At 43.9% G+C, this 20,640-nt stretch overlaps 1 protein-coding gene across 10 annotated transcripts in view; it reads right to left on the bottom strand.

Moving 5' to 3' along the window:
• PRP4K (pre-mRNA processing factor kinase PRP4K) overlaps nt 1-16,249 on the bottom strand; it is a 50,351-nt gene extending 34,102 nt beyond the window's left edge. For all 10 annotated transcript variants that reach the window (XR_013277598.1, XR_013277599.1, XR_013277600.1 and 7 more), the window contains exons 1-2: nt 16,145-16,249; nt 6,124-7,245 (exon numbers count right to left, since the gene is read on the bottom strand). Coding sequence is in view for 1 of the 10 variants with exons in the window: in XM_077492125.1 (XP_077348251.1) it covers nt 6,124-7,245; nt 16,145-16,179 (1,157 nt within the window). In the remaining 9 variants the exon portion in view is untranslated. The remainder of the gene's footprint in view (nt 1-6,123; nt 7,246-16,144) is intronic.
• Between the last annotated feature and the right edge of the window lie 4,391 nt (nt 16,250-20,640).

The raw sequence follows: 20,640 nt of genomic DNA, 5'->3' as shown, positions 1-20,640 counted from the left end.
GATATGCGTCCAAAAATTATGGACGTACATCGGCGTGCTGCGGTCGGCAAGTGGTTAACACAAGCACAAGAGTATTTTTTTTTCCTTCATTTCTGGCCTTTTTCCTTTACTATATAAACTATATATAACGTTATATAACTTTATATTGGAAAGGAAAAACACCAGAAAAAAAAAAAGGTTTGGATAAGTTAGGTCAGGAGCAAGCAAGATACAGTATTGTGCAAAAGTTTTAGGCAGGTGTGAAGAAATGCTGTAAAGTAAGAATGCTTTCAAAAAATATATATTTTAAATTGTTGATTTCTATCAATTTACTAAAGGCAAGTGAGTGAACAGAACAAAAAACTAAATAAATTATTTGGTGTGACTACCCTTTGGCTTCAAAACAGCATCAATTCTTATAGGTACACTTGCACACAGTTTTTGAAGGAACTCAGCAGGTAGGAAGTTCCAAATATCTTGGAGAACTATCCACAGATCTGCTGTCGATGTAGGCTGCCTCAAATCCTTCTCTGTTCATGTAATCCCAGACAGACCTGATATGTTGAGATCAGGGCTCTGAGGGGGGCAAACCATCACTTCCAGGACTCCTTGTTCTTTATGCTGAATTTATTTCTTAATGAGATTGACTGTATGAGGAGGGTCATTGTCCTGCTGAAAAATAAATTTGGGGCCAATCACATGACTCCCTGATGGAGCAATAACTGCCTATAGTTCTCAACATTGAGACTACCACTGATCGGACAACGCCGATGATCATATACACAGTGGTTGGCGAAGGAAATTTAATGCAGCAGAAGAAAGACCTTTGACACGAGAAGATGGCCAGCAGTGTCATTAGCACAGAACTGGCAGAAACTAATGGAAACCAGTGGGACCCAGGTACACCCATCTACTGTGCAGAGATGTCTAGCCAGAAGTGGTATTAATGCAGCCAAAAAGTCATACCTCTGATGTGGAAACAAGGCTAAGCGACACAACTATGCACAAACACATAGGAACTGGGGTTCAGAAAAATGGAAGCAGGTGCTCTGAACTTATAACTTAAAATGTGAAATATTTGGCTGCAGCAGGAGGCAGTTTGGTTGGGAAGGGCTGGAGAGCAGTACAATAATGAGTGTCAGCAGACAACAGTGAATCATGGTGGGGTTTCCTTGCAAGTTTGGGGCTGCATTTCTGCAAATGGAGTTGGAGATTTTTTTAAGGGTCAATGGTGTCCTCAATGCTGAGAGATACAAGCAGATAATTCATCAAGTCATACCACCTGGGAGGTGTGTGATTGGGCCCCAAACTTATTCTGCAACAGGACAACGGCCCCAAACATACAGCCAATGTCATTGAGAACTATCTTCATTAAGAAGTCCTGGCAGTGATGGTTTGCCCCCCACAGAGCCCTGATCTCATCCTCAAGTCTGTCTGGGATTATTTGAAGCAGGCTACATCCACAGAAGATATGTGGTTAGTTCTCCAAGATGTTTAGGACAACCTACCTGCCGAGTTCCTTCAAAAACTATGTGCAAGTGTAACTAGAAGAATTTATGCTGTTTTGAAGCAAAGGGGTGGTTACACACCAAATATTGATTTAGATTTCTCTTCATTTACTTTTTTTTTCTCTCATTTTGTTATTTGATAAAACTATTAACACTTCTATTTCTTAAAGCAATCGTTATTTACAGCATTTGTTCACACCTACCTAAAATTGTTGCACAGCACTGTAAGTGCACTTACCCATTATTTTTAAATAGGGGCAATACCACAGGCAATGCAAATGACTATTTATTTAGTTCTTATTTAACCACATCCCATCCAGCGTACAATAATCAGCCAGCGATCAGCTTTACTGTAAAAGCAATCTGAGTGGCTCTACAACCGCTCGATCGCTTTTACAAGACTCGGAAGGCCTGTAAGATCCGTTCCTCCCCCTGCTCTGTGCCAAATGACAAGGATTTTGTCACTTCCTGTTTTGTTTCTTTGTTTACCTGGCCAGAACTAGCCAGGAATGGTAGCTTATCAAACCGATAGGCGTTTCATCAGCTGCCTTGGAGGGCAGAGGAGGGATCAGGGGTCAAAAAGACCCCAGATCCTTGCATAAAGAGGCTCTGTCACTGCCCAAGTTATCACAAAGGATATTGTTCATCCCTTGTGATAGCAATAAAAAAAAAAAAAATGAAAGCTCCCCTGCCACTACCCCAAGACATATGGGCACTTTAACAGTTCTGAACCCAAAGGTGCTCAAAGCTGAGGCCTTACAGATTAATTCTCAGTTCAGCATGGTTCCATGATTTCCTTCACCCACTCGGCTATCCTAAAGAGCCAGTAGGAAAAGGGAAATTGTTTTGGATTAGGATGTGTTTAGTGGTCTCCTCCAGACAGCTAACATGTTAATATTATATTGTTTATTGAAAAATAGACAATAGAAACATTAAAGGGGTTGTAAAGGTAAATGTTTTTTCACCTTAATGCATTAAGGTGAAAAAACATCTCACACTGCCGGCGCCCCCAGTCCCCCCGTTTTACTTACCTGACCCCTCGAAAATCCCGCGCTCGCCCCCGCCGTCCTCTTCGCCGCTCAGCCTGGCCGCTGATTGGCTGGAGTGGATGGATTGAAAGCAGCGCAGCCATTGGCTCGCGCTGCTGTCAATCACATCCAATGACGCAGCGCGCCGGGGGGCGGGGCCTTGTGATACAGCGAGCGGCTATAGCCGCCGGCTGTATCACGGGAGCGCGCCCGCAGTGCTTCTCACCAATGCGAGGGAGCTCGCATTAACGTGAGAAGCACCTGCAGGAGGAAGCAGAGACAGCTGCCGAGGGACCCCAGAAGAGCAGGTTCGGGGCCACTCTGTGCAAAACGAGCTGCACAGTGGAGGTAAGTATGACATGTTTGTTATTTTAAAAAAATAAAATTTTTTACTTTACAACCCCTTTAAGATTAAAAAATAGGGGAGTGACACACGTCCCTAGACAGAAAAACCAATGGTGTGTGTATACATATTTCGTACAGATATTACATAGCAGGAATCCAACATGTTTTACAGAATATGTATCCGCTTCTTCAGGGCTTGCTTTCTTTGTAGCCATCTCGAAATCTTAAAACTGTCCAGGGTATCTAGATTAGGGGGGAGATCAGAACAGGAACCATACCAAGGTGAAGACGGATACACACCATTGGTTTTCTGCTTAGGGCCATGTGTTTCTCCCCTATTTTTTAATCTTAATGTTTCTATTGTCTTTCTATTTTTTTAATAAATCATATAATATTAAATATGTATGTTATCTGTCTGGAGGAGACCACTTAACACACTAATCCAATACAATTTGCCTTTTGCTACTATTTCAATTAAGGTTTGGCACTCCAAGACAGTAATTTATATGGGCTTGACACTATAGATTCTCACTTTATCCTAAAGAGCCCCTGCATCTTCTAATGATGCTGGTCCCTGGTCTCAAAGAGTAACTAGGTGAGCCCAGGGACCAGGAGGGTGGCCACTGCACTACCATTGCAGATTGCCCAGTAAACAGAACTGACCGAACATCTTTGCATCTGTCCAGATTTGTTTCTACAGAGGACAATCTGTTCATTTTATTTCATCCTTTCACTGCTCAACTGTAAATGTGTGGCAGTGATGGGGTTAATTATGTCAACCATTCGGTAACCACCTACAGTTGTCACCAAGTCTGCAGCTCCCTCCTGGGAAATCAGACTCATCTCCAGAAGATGCAGCGGCAAACACAGGACTTTACCCACTTCAGCCCCGGAGGTTTTGGGTGCTCAATGACCAGGAACTTTTTTGTAATACAGCATCGTGTCGCTTTAACTGACTATTGTGCAGTCATGCAACGCTGTACCCAAATAAAATTTACGTCCTTTTTTCCCCCCATTAAGAGATTTCTTTTGGTGGTATTTGATCATCTCTGCGGTTTTTATTTTTTGCACTATAAACAAAAAAAGCATACATTTTTAAAAAATGAACTTTTTGCCATAAATATCTCCAATTTAAAAAAAAAAAAAAAAAAAAAAGCAAACGTTTTCCTTAGTTTAGGCCGATATGTATTCTTCTATATATTTTTGGTAAAAAAAAAAAAAAAAAATGTATTGCAATAAGTGTATACTGATTGGTTTGCGCAAAAGTTTTTGGCAAATTTATGACATTTTTATTTTATTACTAGTAATGGCGGCGATCTGCATTTTTTTATCGGGACTGCGACATTATGGCGGACAGTTTTTACACTTTTGACACGATTGAAAATTATACAGCGATCAGTGCTATGAAAATGCACTGATTACTGTATGTCACTGGCGGGGAAGGGGTTAACCGTGTTCCCTAGTGTGTGTTCTAACTTGGGGGAGGGGGCTGACTATAGGAGATGACTGATCGTGGTTCCTAGCTAGTTGGAACTCACGATCTGCCTCTCCTCACAGAACAGTGATTTGTGTGTACACACACACACACACACACACGTCCCTGTCCTGCCTCTCGTGCCCGTGACTCGCGGCCACAAGCAGACACCCCCGCAGTGCAGCGGGCGTACAGCTACGATGGCTCGCGGGATCGTACCGACCTCCCACAGTATAATGACAGCGGCTGGTCGGCAAGAGATTAACATCCTCCCAATATAGGTAGGTGTGGGAAAGCAAAGCTCTAAACAAGTGGGCACTGTTTAACTACTTCAATACTGCGCACTTTGACCCCCTTCCTGCCCAGGCCACTTTTCAGCGCTGTTATACTTTGAATCGATCAATGCTGATGTACTGAAGGCTTATTTCTTTAGGCCTTAAAATGAAAAGACAGTACATATACCCTTCCAAATGACCCCTTTTTTGTAAAGTAGATGGCCCAAGGCATGGTGAGTTTTTTGAAGTTGTATTTTTTTTTTTGCCACAATTTTTTCAAAAATGACATTTTAACAAAATTTTTAAATGTTTTTACGTTTTTTTTTCTGTTTTTGTACATTCTGTCACCAGTGCAGTACAGCGTCATCAACACTGACTGGTAACAGTATGAAAAAAAAAATAGAAAATTGAATTGTTTATTTTTTTTTATTAGTTTTTTTCTTTATTGTGACCATAGTAACACTGTACTACTATTGGGAGTTGATCAGTAATTTTTTATTTTTGCACACTACGATTGCTTATAACAGTGAATATCACTGTTAACCATTTTTACTGAATGAAATCCATTCATTCAGTGTTTATTATTGCGATTAGCTACAGCTAATCAGATGGTACAGACGGGCTGTGATTGGCCCTGTCTGTACCATGTAATCATTGAGACTAATCACAGAGATCAACACAATAGTACACAATGAATGGCAGGAATGGAAGCCATACATTGTGTACAAATGTCATGTGATCTGCTGTGATTGGTCACTGCAATCATGTGGTATTGGCAAAGAGCTGGTACACTAATCTGTTATCCACTGGATACAGCGGGTGACAGATAGCTCCGCAGCACAGCCCGTGAGCAGGACATCATATGTCAAATCGTTAAGCTTAGCTTGAAAAATTTATATAGATGGGAGCAGTCACATTTGCTCATTGCACTGCTCCCATGTAGGATGTGTATCCTGTTGCCCAGTTCTCAATTAAAAAAGATATGTGAAGTTCTTTAATTCTATCCAAAATCAAAATTTTCAGTCAGGTGTTCTTTGGAGCAGCGTTTCTCAACTCCAGTCCTTAAGGCATCTTAACAGGTGATGTTTTCAGGGTTTCCCTCAGATGAAAAGGCTGTGGTAATTACTAAGACAGTGAAACTGATCAAATCACCTGTGCAAAATAATGGAGAGCCTGAAAACATGACCTGTTGGGGCGCCTTGAGGAGTGGAGCTGAGAAACGCTGCTTTGGAGTATCAGAAAACCACATCCTCACTTCCCTCAGTGGATCTGCATGGAGGATCAACAGCCACTGAAGGGCCAATGATATCCAATTAACAGGTACAATACAGTATGGACTGAATTGCATCTGCTGGTTGGGAGACATCACTTTACTGGCGTCTCTTCAGGGACTTCCAGGTTTATCCTGGGATAGCATATCATATACTACTCTGCGATAAAGAAAAGTGTCCAGTGTCAAGTTAAATTGCCATTCACCACTTTCATAAACGTAACCAAAGCATAAATTTGTTTACCTAGGTGAAGACAAGCGCCTTCTCTCTGGTTCCCATCTTTTCCTTTCTATAGATTTGCTCTTGGCTCTCCTTGGAGAGGACTGTGTTCGTGGGGGAGACGGTTTCGTTTTCCTATCATGAGCAAGTGGGGATCTAGTAAGCCCTACAGTCCAATCACGCTGATTAGGAGTTAGACTCCTTGAATTTTGGGCTGGTCGGCGTACTGGTGAGCGGTTTTCCTTGCCAGAAGAGGCATCTTTTGAAGGTGACTTGGGAAGGAGCTTCTTTTCCTTCTCCGAGTCAGATCTTCTTGGTTTGTGCTCTTTAGACTTTGATCTCCTCTCTTTGGATTTGCTTCGCCTTGGCAAAGGAGATTTAGACTTCCTACTACGATCTTTTACTCTGTTTTCAGTAGCTACAGGCGATTTCTTCCTGTCTCTTGTTTTGACTCTATCCTCAAGGGGGGACTTAGACCTAATATTTTTTTCAGGGGATTGCCTTCGCAACGCTGGTGACTTTTTTGGCTGCTCCTGGGATCGATTCCTTTTAGATGGACTTTTAGATTTTCGCCTTTCCTTGGACCTACTCCTAGGTGGTTTTTCTTTAACAGTTTCAGAGTTAGCTTTAGGTTTTTTCTTTTCTGTCTTGTGCTTGGTCTTCTCTTTGGACTTGCTTCTAGACCTTTTTTTAGAAGTATTTTTTGAGTAAAGATCCTGTTTTGCTTTTAGGTTTGACTTGGTGGAGACTCTTTTGCCATTGCGAATTTTTTCATTAATCTCTCCTTCTTCAGACCCTGAATTGTACCCCTGTAATATCAAGCCCATGCCAGAATGCACTTTACCTTCCATTAACTCGTTATCAAGCTCTGCTTTGATCAAAGCTCTTTGCTTTTCAAGGTCCTCCAGCAATGCAATGTCATCTTTGCCATCATCATTTTTCCGTTTATGCTTCTTATGCTTATGTTTATGTTTGTGTTTTTTATCTTTGTCCTCTTCAGGAGAGTGTTTGTGTTTTTTATGCTTGCTCCGATGCTTGTGTTTCTTTTTCTTGTGTTTATTGTGCTTAATAATCTGAGGCTGATCTTCTTCTGATACTTCACCATTTTCATTAATGCTTCTTTCAGATATATCACCATCTTCCATTCTGTAAGCAAGAGCAACACATCTCAGTTATATTACTGCTAAACAAGTTAAAAGCTTAAAAAAACTGCTCTTATAAAACAGCTCTTAAAAAATATATTTATATCTTATAATTTATTTTTTAACAAACATGTTCTACTTACGTGACCCCCCCCCCCCCCCCCCCCCCCCCCCCGTGAGTGCCACCATATCAGTCAGTTTTTCAACCCAAAGCAATCAAAAAGGCCTTACTTTAATCAGTACAGGGTATTCACATCCCTTATATCACACAAAAATAAGAGGATTATTCTTCCTTTCAAGACAGTGAGCACAGCCATGCAAATCACCCCGTCAGATGCTTATCAAAAGCTGGTGTCTAGTACAAATATAACCCAATATTAAAAATCCATTTATTCCAACTTCATACAACTGTTTCAGCCTTTTTGGCCATCATAAGTGCATTATATGGAAACTATGGCTTCTGAGCAAGCAAGGCAGGGTTTGGGACCCAATAAGACAACTATACAGATTACAGTGGCATTGACAGTACCCCTAAATCAGCAACTCTCTTATTCCATCACATATCCCATAAAGAAAATGTATACTTACATTTAATTTTTCCAAACTACTGTATGCAGTTTGGAATATATATGGCTGTGCAATATTAGACTATATTTGCACTATACCCCAGCAGTTCTGAATGTGCATCTGGTTTTATTGCGATGCAAAGCAATGATTTGCATGGCCCTGCCCGCTGCTCTGAAATGCAAAATAATCGTATTTTTTGGGATATGTGATGGAATGAGACATGTGAATATCTTCTCCATTTTTAAAGAATGCTTTACTGTGCTATGTACAAATCTGCAAGAATTAAAGGGAACTGGGTAAAGCATAAAAAGGTATCTGGACTAAAATAAAAAATAGGGTATCCAATGGCATTAGTTTAACCGCTTTACTGCCAGGTCCGTACATCATACAGACCTGACAGCATGGGACTTTACACAAGTGTATGTCTGAAAAGCTGACTGACAGCTGACAGATGGAAGCAATCCGGGGGCTAAGCAGGCACCTGATTGCTTTCAAACCCCCCTGGAAACAGAAGACTAAAATACTTATGCCAATAGTAAAGTCTATATAAAGCCAAATGTTTTTCAGTTTTCATAGCATATGGAAGTGTTACAATATCTGTCAAGTTTTTATTACTGTCTGTGTCGCCATTAAAGAGGGAGTCCCCCCCCCCCGAAAAAAAATTATTAAAAGCCAGCAGCTACAAATACTACAGCTGCTGACTTAATAAATGGACACTCACATGTCCCGGGTTCCAGCGATGTCGGCAGCCGAGACCGATCAATTGCTCGGCTCCCGGCTGCTGCCGCCGCCATTCACGGTGAGGGAATCAGGAAATGAAGCATTGCGGCTTCAGTTCCCTACTGCGCATGTGCGAGTCACGCAGCTCAATAGGAATGGTCCACGCTGTCTCTGGGACCCGTGTGTGTCCCAGCAGACAGCATGGCAGGACAGGAAGAGAGGCATAGACTCCCGGGGGAGTCTATGCCTGGAAGTGGGTGCAAATACCTGTCTTAGGTATCTGCACCCCCCCTCCCCACTTTTATTCCTATTAATACATTTTTTATTCCCTTGTAATAAAAAAAAAAAAAAAAAAAAGAGCATGACAAGATCTCCTAAATATGAAATTTGGGGTCAAAAAGACATCAGATCTCATATGTACACTAACATGCAATATAAAAAAATTTAAATAAACTTGAAAAAAATTGTGGCAGGAGTTGGGTGGGCACCTCTCCCAGCACCGATAAAAGTGATCTTGTGGCGAATCCGCCACGGAGACCACTTTTATCTTAAAGAGAAACGCACAGCATTCCCGAAAATACTGGGGTTATGGCATCTAGCTGCTGCCATAACCCTGGTATTTAGCACCAAAATGTGTTACTAAAGTGGTTAATAATTATGCTACCAAAATTATTGTGTGCTGTAAATTGCCTCCAGCATTGCCCCTGTTTATTCTTGGAGGCTGCAATTTTGCTGAAGCTCAGAGCCCCTGAACAGCAGTAAATCAAAGTAGAACTAAACTCATCAATTTAAGTGTTTTAAAAAACAGTTACATTCCTGAAGTGCCGGGATTGCGAACTGTCATTTCTGCTCGTGTTCTCAGACAACTGTCAAACCATCAAATGGCTGGTCTCATAACTGATCACATGTGCAGCACCATGGCAGTGGAAGATCAAACAGAAGCAGCATACTTTGCTGTAAAGGATAGGACGCTTTAATTCTGCTTCAAGGCTGTCAGCAGATCGGCCTCTACAAATTCAGCATTGCCTAAAAATGGAGAGCAACTGAGCATGTGCAGAGCAGGGTGAGACAGTGTATTACTGGATTTTAAACAGTATAGGCATCTATTTTTAAAGCGGGATTGCACTGTGGAAAAAAAATATTAAAAGCCAGCAGCTACAAATACTGCAGACTTTTAATAAATGGACACTCACCTGTCCCGGGGTCCAGCGATGCCGGCAACCGAGGCCGATCAATCCCTCGGCTCTCGGCTGCTGCTGCCACCATTCTAGGTGAGGGAATCAGGAAGTGAAGCGCTGCGGCTTCACTTCCCGGTTCCCTACTGCGCATGCGCGAGTCGCGCAGCGCAATAGGAATTGTCCGCGCTGTCTCTGGGACCCGTGTGTGTCCCAGCAGACGGCGCGCAGGGACAGGACGAGGCATAGACTCCCGTGGGAGTTTATGCCCGGAAGTAGGTGTAAATACCTGTCTTTGACAGGTATCTGCACCCCCTTCCCCCCCTGAAAGGTGCCAATTGTGACACCGGAAGGGGGGAGGGTTCCGATCAGCGGAAGTTACACTTTAGGGTTGAACCCCGCTTTAATGTATTATATAGCTATACCTGCAAAAGGAGCCAGCCTGAAGTGATCTAGCAGGACTTAATTTTCTGACTAAAGCTCCACTTTAATGTAAAAAATGTCCCAGTACTGTAGTTGTATCACCCCCCCCCCCCCCCCCAATGTACTTAACCAAGTCCCATCTCAATCTAGCGTTGTGCCCATCTGCTGCAGTGCTGGTCTCTGTCCCTCTCCTCACAGGACACAGAGGTAGAAGTGGGAGCCATTGGCTGGTGCTGCTGTCAATCAAATCCTGTGGGGAAGGAGCAGGAGATGAGGCCGAGCTGCACTGTGTACGCGCCCCAATAGTACACAGCTTGCCATGGGGGCAGACATAAAAGAAAAAACGAGAGCGCTAGCGGGAGACCCCAGAAGAGGAGGTTTGGGGCTGCTCTACCACTGCACAGAGCAGGTAAGTATAACATGTTTATTATTTTAGCCCCAAAAAACTACAAAGCTGAAGTCCAGCCATCCAGCTCCTTTGTAAAAAGTGAAGGCACACCATGAGTTAAAGGGATTGTAAAGATTTTTATTTATTTTTTTAAATAACAAACATGTTATACTTACCTCCACCGTGCAGCTCGTTTTGCAGTGTGGCCCGAACCTGCTCTTCTGGGGTCCCTCTTCGGTTGTCTTGGCTTCCCCCCGCAAGTACTTCTCACATTCATGTGAGCTTCCTTGCATGGTGAGAAGTGGTTGCGGGCGCGCTCCCGTGATACAGCCGGCGGCTATAGCGGTTCACTGTATCAATCGGCCCCGCCCCTGGCACGCCGCGTCATTGGATGTGATTGACAGCAGTGCGAGCCAATGGCTGCGCTGCTTTCAATCCATCCACTCTAGCCAATCAACAGCCAGGCTGAGTGGCCCAGAGGATGTCGGAGGTGAGCACGGGACTTTCAAGGGGTCAGGTAAGTAAAACGGGGGGCTGGGGGGGGCCGGCACTGTCAGATGTTTTTTCACCTTAATGCATTAAGGTGAAAAAATGTTTACCTTTACAACCCCTTTAAAGAGGAGGTCCAGCCCACTCCCATGAAAAAATTTAAATAAGTGGGGGGGGGGGTGAAGAGTAGCTGTCAAAAACAAGGTAACCGTTTCCCCCCTGAAAGGTGCCAAATGTGGCACTGGGGGAGGAGGAAACAGATAAGCAGAAGTTTCACTTTTGAGTCCAAGAAGGTGCACGACATCTCTTGGGCTTATTGCTTAGTTACATCTGACAGTTTTATTGCACTTGAAGAAGATGGCTATTGCTGCATTTCCAGGAGCCCGGCACTGATCCTTCAGGTCTCAGCATCTTTAACATTGAAATCAGTGCTATGCCTGCCCCATCACAAAAGCCTTTGAATTATGTGTACTAATGCTCAGAAGACAAATGCTTTTATGGATGAACAGCAGAAAGGAGGGACGGGCATAGCTAGTTTGTGGGTCTTTCTCCTCTCTCACAGCCACGAGCATCAGTGTCTGCTCCGGCAGTCGTAAGCCTGCCAGATATAAATAATAGCGAAAAGATGCCATGAATCTCATTGACTTAAAAGTTTTTTTTTGTTTTGTTTTTTAGGGTAACAAAGGGATCCTGTTGCACAGCACTTGTGCGGTGTCATTTGGCCCCTTCTATCACCTAAAATACCTGGCTGATCCTGTGGTTCTGCCCTCCCCCTGTAAACTGACAGCAGTTTAGCATGGCTGCTGAGCCTTGACACCGTGGTCGGTTTACGTGCCTCCATCATTCGCAGCTCTACTCTGGGCTCTCCCCATCTGTCAGCTCTGTGTGTGAGCCGCCCCTCCCCTTCTAGCACCGTTCTGAGCAGTATAACAATTACTGCTCACAATCACTGCCAGCCCCTCTGCTAGAATATGTACTATACAGTTTATGCTGTTTATTTTTTTTTAAATGCTTCTTCTTCTAAATTTCTTACTGCTCCTTGCCAATCAGCGGCCCATCGCTGTCTTCCTCTGATGTATGCACTACAGGGGGAGGTCACGTGACCTCCCGGCAGATGCCAGAGGAAGATCTTGGCGCCTCCCTTTGTAGTACATAAATTTAAGGAAAACAGCAATGGGCGCTGATTGGTGAGGAGCAATAAGGAATTTAGAAGAAGAGTTTTAAAACAAGGCATACACTGTATACTACTAGCAGAGGGGCACTGCGCACTGCCTTTACAACCCCTTTAAGGCTAGTTCACACATGCGGCTCAGCGGGACATGTTTTACGCAGGCATAGCAGCATATACATTTGGAAGTGTGGTGTGCTATTAGGATTAATGGCACCCAAATGCATCCAGGATGTTTTTTCTGTGTGGGTGGTTGCAGCTGCAGGAACAGGTGTGGACCTGCAGCAGGAACCATCTGCACAGATGTGCACCTAGCCTAACTCAGTGTGTGCCTGCACTTTTTAGTTTTACAAAGTTGCTGAATTCAGCTTTAAGGCAAGTTTTATATCTGTTACAGTTATTAGTGTGGTTATGTTAGCTGTAAACCAAACTGTCAGGCCATCAAATGGCTGGTGTCATGCCTGATCATGTGCAGAGCCACTGTAACTGTAGATCAAACAAGGGCTAAGATGGCACAGGGTTTAGTCCTACTTGAAGTTGTAACAACACAGAGCACCACTCTTACACATTTTACCATGTGTGCTAATGTGAATCAGCCCTTACACACTTTGTAAGGACTAGACACTCTATTATGTCTTTTGTTCTCAATATGGAAGAAATGTTTTACGTGCATTAGAGCTGCTAAAATGACAATCACATTTTTTTTCTAAGAAGATAGATCACGATTCTCGTGGCGTTTTCTTTTTTTTTTTATTCATTGAAGTGTATTTTTTCCCCAAAAAATTGCATTTGAAAGACCGCTGGGCAAATACAGTGCGACATAAAATATTGCAGCAATTGCCATTTTATTCCCTAGGGTTTCTGCTAATATATATAATGTTTGGGGGTTCCAAGTAATTTTCTAGCAAAAAATATGTATTTTAACTTAAGATTTAGACTTTATGTGGTTAAACTTCCTGTATTTACATATTGCTGAAAACTTGGCAGACTGCCCGATGTTTTCTTTTGACAGCTGAGAGAGCAGATAAGTCTCTCCACTTGTTATATGAAGGAATCTGCAAACTCTGCAATAGAGATCGTCTGAGAGGTTGAATCGAGATCGTGATTTTTTTTTAACGATTAATTGTGCAGCTCTAACGGGCGTGCAGTTTGCCACATGATGACAGCTCCTGACAATTTATGCACATGGGTGCTTTTGTCCATTAAGTGTAAAAACTGGGCATACTCCGATGTGTAGAATTCACAGATGACAGCCATCTGACAAAATCAAGAGGCTGAAATAAATAGCTGCTGTATGCTGCTCCAAAGTGTTACTAACATTCAGGGCTGTATTCCTTTAGGGTCATTCAGCTCAACGTGAAAATTAATTAAAACCGTAAACCATGCAAACAAACTTGTTCCTCTTCTAATGAATGTACACAGTGCCAGTACAAATGACTCCTGTGAGCATGCATGGGAGACACTCCATTGCCATCAGCCAAACAGGCTGAAAACCTGGCTCCTGGAAAAGGTTAGGCGAGTCTATGACAGCATGGGAGCCAATTGTTTAGTTCTGCTTTGAATTCAAGCAAGACCCTTTATAAACTCTAAAGCCCCATCTATACACACGATCAAATTTTCTGCTGATTTTTGTCTTCAGATTTACTAAAACCATATAGTAGAAGGGCCTGCCTGATTGCATACATATTGAAGCTCCTAAGGTTTGACCTCATATTATATGGTTTTGATAAATCTGAAGGAAAAAAATCTGCAGAAAATCTGATTGTGTGTATGGGGCTTAAAGCCTTGTGACACATGATCGGATTTTCGGCAGGGAATGTGATGACAGACTGCCTAAAATCCAACCGTTAATACACTCCATCAGACAATTGTCCATCTTTCCACCAACAAATGTTGGATAGCAGGCTAGTAAATTTTTGGCGGACAGCTGTCTGTTGTCAGATTTTCCTATTGTGTGTACACAACTTCTTCACAAAAGTCCAAAGTACAAACACGCATACTCAAAATCAACGCTCAAACACAAAATTAGCAGAAGGTGCCCAAAGGGTAGCACTCAAAAGCTGAAACTCCTTGTAGTAAGTCACTACGTTCGCGTTTGTCGGCCGACAATTTTGTGCTGTTAGTATGCAAGACAAGTTTCTGGCACACGCCCTTCAGACAAAAAAGTCTGACGCTCTGTTGGCCAACAATCGGATCGTGTGTACAAGGCTTTAGGCTTCGTTTACACCTTGGCATTCTGGGAACACGAGTAGAAACCAGTGTTGTGATATAGGATGCACATGTCCATGAAAAAAAGCACTTCACATTTGTGGTGCCATTAATTCTTATTGCCGCCCCATACACTGCTGACAGTTGAACGAAAAACGCACAATGCCCACTGCAAAAAAAGTGTGGGAGCTATTTTGGAGCATTTGCTGCACATAGGACAACCGTAAGATGTAGTGTGACACTTTGTACAGGTGTGAATGTGGCCTTAAGGCCGCATTCACACCTGAGTGTTTCAAAGTCGCAAGTTTTTACTGCTGTTTTGTACAGGTCAAAAGGTCGCCAATGTAAAAAACGCCTGTAATCTGCCCCAAAGAAGCTTGTGGGTTTTTTTGTTTTTTTTTTTGAGTTTAGGGCATTTTTCAGGCATTTTGCTTCAGGTGACAAAACGCCCAGATGTGAACAGCAGCTACTGGAAATGAATTAGGATGAGCTCCGGCGTGTTCGCACAGCCGGCGTGCTGAGCCCGCCAGGAAGTCAGTGCTGTGCTAATCACAGCCAGTGAGACATTTTGCGATCTCTGCAGCCACGCATTGGGACAATATCTCACGGCTTGTGATTAGCACAGCGCCGTGCCGACTTCCAGGCGGGCTCTGTGACCACGCCAGGGCTCATCTTAGAAACAAAAAAGGAGCGTTTCCCGCACCGCATTGAAATTGCACTACATATATACACTTTGTCACCAGTCTCAATGCTAAACGACACCCCATACAAAACACAGTGTGACTGCAAGAATCAGATCACGTGGGTGTGAACACCAATGCGATCCGATTCCAGTGCAAAAAAAATTAAATTTTTTCATTCGGTGCGAACTGAGCCTTTCAAATTAATGGCCTCAAATTGCACTGCCAAGAATGGTATGAGATTGGAATAGGAATGCAGTGCGATTCCTGTCCGAATCACATGTGGCGCCCCCCACTACTAGGCAGAGAATAGAAGTAGTGATAAAAGATGAATGATACATAGGAGGTTATTTACTAAAGGAAAATCCATTTTGCACTGAAAGTGCACTTGGAAGTGCAGTCGCTGTAGATCTGAGGGGGACATGCAAGGAAAATAAAAAACAGCATTTTAGCTTGTACATGATTGGATGATAAAATCAGCAGAGCTCCCCTCATTTCAGATCTACCAATTCGATTTACAACGACTGCACTTCCAAGTGCACTTTCAGTGCAAAGTGGATTTGCTTTTTGTAAATAACTCCCATAGTCATGCTTCAACTGAAGAAATCCACAACAACCAATCAGGAGACAGTGATGTGACAGCAGGAAGGTGAAATCTGCTGGCTGGAGGTGATCACCGGCCTATCAAATACATGTGTACACACATGTGGGTATGATAGAACACATGTGAGTGGGATCTCTATAAGCCTTGTTTACAGATGATATGATCTCACATGAAGACTGAGCTCCTGTATTAGCTGCCCTTAGTACACACTGGGTGACCACGTGACAGCGGCACCACCTAGGCCAGCAGTGACAGGTGTGGGCTCCCTGTAAGCTCCACCCTGCGCCGTCCGGGGTCAGGCCATGTACAGGGGATCGCCTTTATATCGTGTGCGCGCCCCCCTCGTCTACAACAGAGCCGGGAAGGTGAACTGTGGCGCCCCGAGCACCCTCCTCCCTACACACATACTGCCACGCACACAATATGGACGACGCACTAAACAAGCCTGCCCCACACCGTGCCCGCTCCCCCCGGTTCTTACTCTGGCTCGCGCAGCTCTGGATCCACAGCGGCCATTTTCCTCTCCGAGTTCCCAGCTTCGGAGGAGGCGAGGTTACGGGACCGGAAGCGGCGGGCCCGCGTCACTTCCGCTCTCCTCAGACAACTTCCTCCCGTGGTTGGCACTGGATGGCATCTTTTTTCATTTAGTTCTTTAGATGACACATGTTTGTGAATATTTTGAAGCCTGGGCGCAGGTTTACATATTAACCCGTACTCATATAGCTTCTCACTGTACATAGCCTTGTAGTGTGTACACCCCTGCAGGACAGGCAATGCAAGTAGCTGAAATTTATTATCTTTCTCCTTTTTTATTGTATGAATTGGTGGAAGGCCCATTCACACTAGCATAGTTGCCAACATTTCCCCAAAAAATGTTGGGACTTTTTTTTGTAGAAAGGCAGTGTAGGCAGAACAGTATGGTAATTAGGGGCGGGGCATCCATTTTTAGGTTAAAAAATGCAGCTTACCGCGGTGATAATGGGCATGGCTTAAATTACGCTAAATATTAGGCGTGGTTCAAAGGGGTGTGGTTAAATATAGTCTGTTTACATCCACCTGTCCATAAGAATGCATGGACCTTCCCATCAGGTCCACCTGATAAACTAACAGGCAGACCTGATTAGACCCCTTTCACACTGAGCCCCCTGGGCGCCAGCGGTAAGGTGGCGTTATTTGGCCTCTAGCGGGGTGGTGTTAACCCCCGCTAGTGGCCGAAAAAGAGTTAAACCTGCCTGCAAAATACTGCTGCAGCGGGTGCTTTGCCGGTGGTATAGAAGCGCTGCACCATTCTTTTCAGTGGGCAGGGGTACTTTAGGAGCGGTGAGTTCACTGCTCCAAAGAAGCCGATGGCAGGACTTTTTCTGAGGCCCAGCCAGCGCACCACTCCAGTGTGAAAGCCCTCGGTTAGGACAGTGCTACATAAAAACAGGAGATGCCATCTTTGTCAGCTAACAGCATTTTTTTATGTCTATCTAAGATAGAAGTAAAAGAGTGATGTTAGCTAACATGTAGTACTGTCCTGGCTGTCAGAAATTTGCCAGTGCAATTTTAACCACTTGCTTACTGGGCACTTAAACCCCCCTCCTGCCCAGACCAATTTTCAGCTTTCAGCGCTGATGCACTTTGAATAACAATTGTGCGGTCATACAACACTGTACCCAAATTAAATTTTTATCATTTTTTTCCCATAAATAGAGCTTTCTTTTGGTGGTATTTAATTACAGCTGGGAGCTTTATTTTTTGCTAAACAAAAAAAGATGCAAAATAAAAAATAAATAAAAAATCATGTTTAATAGCTTGTTATAAAATTTTGCAAACAGGTAATTTTTCTCCTTCATTGAAGTGCGCTGATGAGGCGGCACTGGTGGGCACTGATAGGCTGCACTGGTGGGCACTGATAGGCACAGTTAAGACGGCACTAATAGGCACAGATAAGGTGGCACCGATAGGAACAGATAAGGCAGTACTGATGGGCACAGATAAGATGGCACTGATGGGTGGCACGGATGGGTGGCACGGATGGGCACTGATAGGTACCACTGATAGATGGGACTGATGGGCGTCACTGATGGGCACTGGTAGATGACACTGATGGGCACGGATATGTGGCACTGAGGTGCAGCACTGTTGTTGAGGCAGATTGTGGGCACTGATAGGTGGCACTGTGGGCACTGATGGGTGGCACTATGGGCATTGATGGGTGGCACTTTTTCCCATAGTTTAGGTGGCACTGGCTGGGGGCAGGTGGGCACTGATAAACTGGCCTCAGCTTGCCGTGATCGGGACTGAAGTCCCTCTCACGGCCGCCAGTGATTGCCTTTTTTTTTCTCCTCACCCTGTCAGCGTGAGGAGAAAAAATAGCCGATTACCGGCTCTGTTGTGATCACATGGTCAGCTGTCATTGGCTGACAGCTGATCATGTGGTAAGGGGTCGGGATCGACCCCTTGCTCCGATCTGTGATCAGGCGAGTCTCATAGACTCGCTGATCACAGAGCGCGCCACGCACGCCCCTCAGGGGGCTCGCAGGCCGCTCGTGCATGGGACGACATTAATAGACGTAGTCCCGGCAAAGCAGGTCCGCGCTGTAGCCATCATTCGGCTATAGCGTGGATCTCAAGCAGTTAAACCCAATTGTTCACAGTCCAGTGACTGCTGAATAAAAAAAAAAAAACCTTTAACTTTAAAGTCCCCCTTTACCATCAGTGCAGCCTAATCAGTGATGTCTCATCAGAGCCATCTCATCAGTGCAGTCTAAGGATGAGCTCCGGCATGTTCTCATACTCCACGTGCAAAGCCCGCCAGGAAGTCGGCGCAGCGCTGCACTAATCACAGGCAGTAAGACATTGCCCCAATGCGCGGCTAGAGAGATCGGGCAATGTCTCACTGCCTGTGATTAGCACAGCGATGCGCCGACTTCCTGGCGGGCTTTGCACGTGGAGTATGCGAACACGCCTGAGCTCATCCCTAGTGCAGTCTATTAGAGCAGTCAGTTCAGTGCAGGTAATCAGAGCAATCTATCCAGTGCAGTCTAATCAGTGCAGTCTATTAGAGCAATCAGTCCAGTGCAGTCTATTAGAGCAATCAGTCCAGTGCAGTCTATTAGAGCAATCAGTCCAGTGCAGTCTATTAGAACAATCAGTCCAGTGCAGTTTATCAGAGCAATCAGTCCAGTGCAGTTTATTAGAGCAATCAGTCCAGTGCAGCCCCATCGAAGCAGTCAGTGCAGTCACCGACCTAGTGAGAAGGACCTTCCTGGTCCTAGCCATGTCAGCCGAGCACCGCTCACCATCTGCGGGCTCAGCAAGCAGTGCTGCCAGCTTCCACTCTATCAGAAGAGGCTGCCTCTCCAGGTGCTCCTGCATCTGCCATGCCCCCGCCACTATGCCCACATCCCAGTGTCTGTGACAGAAGTGAAATTTTGGGATTTTGCCAAGGATATTCTCAGACTAGGACATTGGTCTCATTTCCAGGAATGTCCTGGGCAAATCTGGACTGTTGGCAACTATGCACCAGTAGTGTGTGACCATACTACATGTGGTCACTGGCGTGTTCAGACATGCAGGCGTTACTGATCTAAATGCAATCCAATGTTTTCAATGTACCTGTTGACACAGGAATGGTGACAGGTTGGGGTTTCTTAGCTCAGCGGTCGTGCCAAAACACAGAGTTCACTCCACACAAGATATAGTTTTCAGGGCTTTTCTGCCCACTTTTATTTAAAAGAAAGTCAAAATTCATACAGGTATGTGTTCCCACACAGAGGGTTATCACAATCAATATGAACAAAACAATACTCAGCCTCCTGGCTTTCTTGTGACAGCTTTACTGCTCTGATTAGTACTGCAGTAGTCCTCCTGACATCCCAGTATTTGTGCACAGATGCTGTACCTCAGCCCTGCGCCTTTCCTCGCAGGCTGTGCATCTGCTATCGTTCACATCACTTCCGTTGAGTCTCGGGCCTCATTTCTGGTTCTAGACAAGCAGCTTGAGTTTATGGCAAGTCTATGGCTCCGGCGCTATGAGTGGCCGGAGCCGCGATATCGTCACTCCCGCGCATGTGCGCAGGAGATTTCTTTCCGGCAGGGTCCGGACTTTCAGCCGAGAATCCCCTGTGCGCATGCGCCACTGCAGTCAGTGGCGCATTGCGAGGGAAATATTTTTTTTACCTACAGGTAAGCCTTATAGGATTTCCTGTAGGTAAAAGTCATAAAAATGACTATACAACCACTTTAAAAGGAGTATATTTCTTATGGGGCTTTTTTTGCACATATATATGAATTGAGATACTATTTATGGATTGAAGGTTGATTATGGTGTATTTATTTTCACTTATATGAAGTATTGGAGTGGTTTTGTAGCGCATTACATTTTTATTGTTTTAACATGGTACAGAGAGGCCAATCACAGCCCATTTGTACCACATGATTAGCTTTGACTAATCACAACAAAAGATACTGAATGAGCTAGTTTCATTCTGTAAAAATGGTTGCTTATACCAATGAAATCAAAATGTGTAAAAAATAAAATAAAAAATCCTGATCATTTCCCCAGAGTAGTACAGTATTACTATGGTAAAACTGTATTGCTCTAGTCAAAGTGTGTTAGAAAAAAAAAGTAATAAAAAAAATTGAAAAAAATTATTATTATTAATTTTTTTTTTTTTTTACATGCTGTTACCAGTCAGTGTTCCTTATCACAACCACACCAGTTATATGATCACACTCTACTGTACTGGTGACAGTATGTAAAAATTTATGTTTGTGACAAAAATTACAACTTCAAAAAAATTGGCATGCCTCTTACTAAATACTTTGGACTGTCTTATTTCCAAAAAAATGGTTGTTCGGGGGTATTTATACTGTCCTGGCATTTTCAAGCCTCAATAAATGAGATAGGGTGTCAGTATATCAGGATTGCTAAATTTTCATATATATATATATATATAGCAGCATATCCACCTCCAAAGGCCTAATGGT

The sequence above is a fragment of the Lithobates pipiens genome, unplaced genomic scaffold (genome assembly GCF_037356315.1).
Source record: "Lithobates pipiens isolate NorthernLeopardFrog02 unplaced genomic scaffold, aLitPip1_a1.2 Scaffold_19, whole genome shotgun sequence".
Lineage (NCBI taxonomy): Eukaryota > Metazoa > Chordata > Amphibia > Anura > Ranidae > Lithobates > Lithobates pipiens.
The sequence above is the reverse complement of the archived record's forward strand: the minus strand, read 5'-3'. Positions and strand labels throughout refer to the sequence as shown.